General features: G+C 34.8%; 1 protein-coding gene across 1 annotated transcript; it reads right to left on the reverse strand.

The window, feature by feature from the left end:
- Nucleotides 1-206: 206 nt before the first annotated feature.
- LOC111317140 (transcription factor MYB52-like) lies at nucleotides 207-2074 on the reverse strand. The gene is made up of 3 exons (XM_022919508.2): nucleotides 1536-2074; nucleotides 878-1312; nucleotides 207-746 (listed from the first exon to the last, which is right to left on the reverse strand). The coding sequence occupies exons 1-3, from the start codon at nucleotides 1648-1650 to the stop codon at nucleotides 565-567; spliced, it is 732 nt and encodes a 243-aa protein (XP_022775243.2). The 5' UTR covers nucleotides 1651-2074; the 3' UTR covers nucleotides 207-564.
- Between the last annotated feature and the right edge of the window lie 702 nt (nucleotides 2075-2776).

Here is a 2776-nt window from a genome sequence, read left to right on the forward strand (position 1 = left end):
AGTATAGAGACATGCATCTCTAGGATTTTTCCATTTTTGAGATGCAAAAACTCAATGAAATACAGAAGGAGATTAATGCCAGCCTAGCCAGCTAGCAGACTTACTTGCCATGCTTTATATGCGTATATGAATTAATGGTCCTACTGAGAAAAAAGAAAATGGTGCACATTTACAGAAGTGAATCATGCAAATGGTGCACATCTACAGAATAAAATCATGCAAATTAATTACGTATGAAAAGAGTATGATTTCAGGCCAAAAACCAAAAAAAAAAAAAGAGATGATTTTAAATGCTAATTAAACATTCCTGATTTCCATTGAAAGGGGTTTTACAGCAACACTTTTTGCGTAAAGCCTCCACTATAGCACACATAATCAATATGCCTTTTTGAATTCTATCTAAGTTTTCTTAAATATGTTGTGTCAATTAATGCAGAGGGGAACATCTATCAAAGCTTGTAATTAGTTTTTTTTTTTTTTTTTTGTATAATGTGTTCATGTAATGTAAGTAATGATTTTTTTACAAAGACATATATGTGACTGTGAATGGTCGAGACACAAACGTTACGATGAGCTTCCGACGGATAAGAAGTCGATGAACGAAGCCCCACCCTTGCTCTGCTGTGCCATAGCTTCCTGATCTACCTCCTCATCATCTCTCCTGGCGTTGTTGTCTGTCACTTCACTTTTATTGGAGTCTGTATTTACTTGAAGGAAATCATAGAATTCAATTGGCTGATTTTTGTCTGCAAATGATACATAGAATGTTGATTATGGAAAATGACGATTAATTATTTGCTAGAAGAAATAAAAAACCACATCAAATCTCGGGTTTATGCAGATTGGTAATTACAGTACTATTATTACGATTACGCACCTTCAGTGATTGTAACACAATGGCTTGGATTCTGAGCGTAAAACTGTTTCAAGACGTGAGTGTGAGGGAATCCTTGCTTGTATTTCTCGAAAAGTGGAGCAAAACTATTAGTTATCTGAGAGTGGACAGCATGATCTAATGGTTTTGAGGAAGGTTTTTGGTCATTGTGAATGGTTGTAGCAGTGTTAGAGAGAGCAAGTACAGATCTTTTGTCATAGAGCCTGGATCGTTCTCTGCATCTACGAGCCATGATGACATGCCAATGGTTCTTTACAGCGTTATCAGTGCGACCAGGGAAAAGCCGGGCAATAACAGCCCATCTATTCCCATGGATCCTGTGAGAAGCTAAAAGCCGTTCTTCTTCCTCTTCCGTGAAAGGGCTTCTATTGATTCTCGGATCCAACTGGTTGAACCATCTCAGCCTACAACTTTTTCCTGATTTCATCAAATATGCATATGCCACCCTTGGTTAATCACTATGTAGCAACAAAGCATGTGGGATTTTTGGATTAACATGAAATTGAAACCCTAGCTAGACAAGTAGTAGATTTTGTTAATTAACAATATTTACTAATACCTTATAAGATACAACAGAAGTCAAGAGGCCAGTAATTAAGAAATGAAATACTAGTGTACTCCATGATTTAGGGGGTTTCACCTGATCTCCCTTGAAGCTTTTCGGCTATGGCGTTCCAATTATGGGGGCCATAGCGTTCCACCAACTCCCGCAGCCTCTCATCTTCAGCAGGTCTCCAGTGGCCTCTGGTGCACATCTGATCTCTGCTGATGAATATTACAACAAGAAGCAAACTATAAATTAAGAAAGATCCAACCAAACCCTAGCCCTAACTATTAATTACGTTTGTTTGTGTATATCCAAGAGTGGAGCTGGAAGAGTCTCCAAAAATGAACCCGTTGATGATCTTTCACCTAATAAAGTAATAATAGAAGGTAGCTGTAAGAAAAAGAAACATAGAAATCAAAAAGAAAAAGAAAGGGTATTGAGATGAGATTGAGGAAGAAAAGAAAGAAGAAAGAGATGGTTGCGGGTGGGCAAACAAGACAAGAAGAGAAAGTAGATGGAAAGGGAGGAGATATAGGGAATGAAGTAAGGAGATAGATGGTAAGGGAAAGTGTTTTCCGTTAGAGAGTTGGAGGGGTTTGGAGAGAGCAGTAGGCAGTAGCAGCGATTGACGCAACGTCGTCTAGGCTAACAAACGCTTATAAGTAATCAATCAACTTTACACACAAAGAAAGAGAGAGGTTGCTTGGTGGGGTGAATTTCGTTCCCCTTTCAACGTCTTTACAAGTTTCTAACCTACAACCTCTACTTATAACCCACCAATAGCTCTACCAATTACCATTACATCTCTCCCATATACATACCCATTTTTTTATACCCATTTTTTTTCTTTTCTTTTCTCTTCATTTCCCCATTATTAGTTAATTATTTACTAAGATATATTTAAAAAAAATATTCTAACTTCATCCTCTCATTATTATTAAAAACAATATTAAGATTAAATACTGATGCTAAACCTTAAGTTTAATTTAATTAATATATGCAATCACCCTTAAAAGATGATATCTAGAAGTTAACATTTCAAATTATATCATTTGCAATCTTTTTTTCTATTTTTAGACTGTAATCTCTTTTATAATAATAATAATAATAATAATAATAATAATAATAATAATAATAATAATAATAATAACACGATCAAATTCCAAATAAAACTTAGAAAGATTAATTAAGAAATATACTGATCAAGTACAATTTTGAAATAGGAAAAATTACAGAATCCAGACTTTTAATAGAAAGATACATGCAAACTTTATATTGAGTCAAATGTTCGGATATATCTAAAATATGATTTAAATCAACTTTCTTGTTATTGC

The sequence above is a fragment of the Durio zibethinus genome, chromosome 9 (assembly GCF_047325235.1).
Source record: "Durio zibethinus cultivar Kanyao isolate XHJ-2024 chromosome 9, ASM4732523v1, whole genome shotgun sequence".
NCBI lineage: Eukaryota > Viridiplantae > Streptophyta > Magnoliopsida > Malvales > Malvaceae > Durio > Durio zibethinus.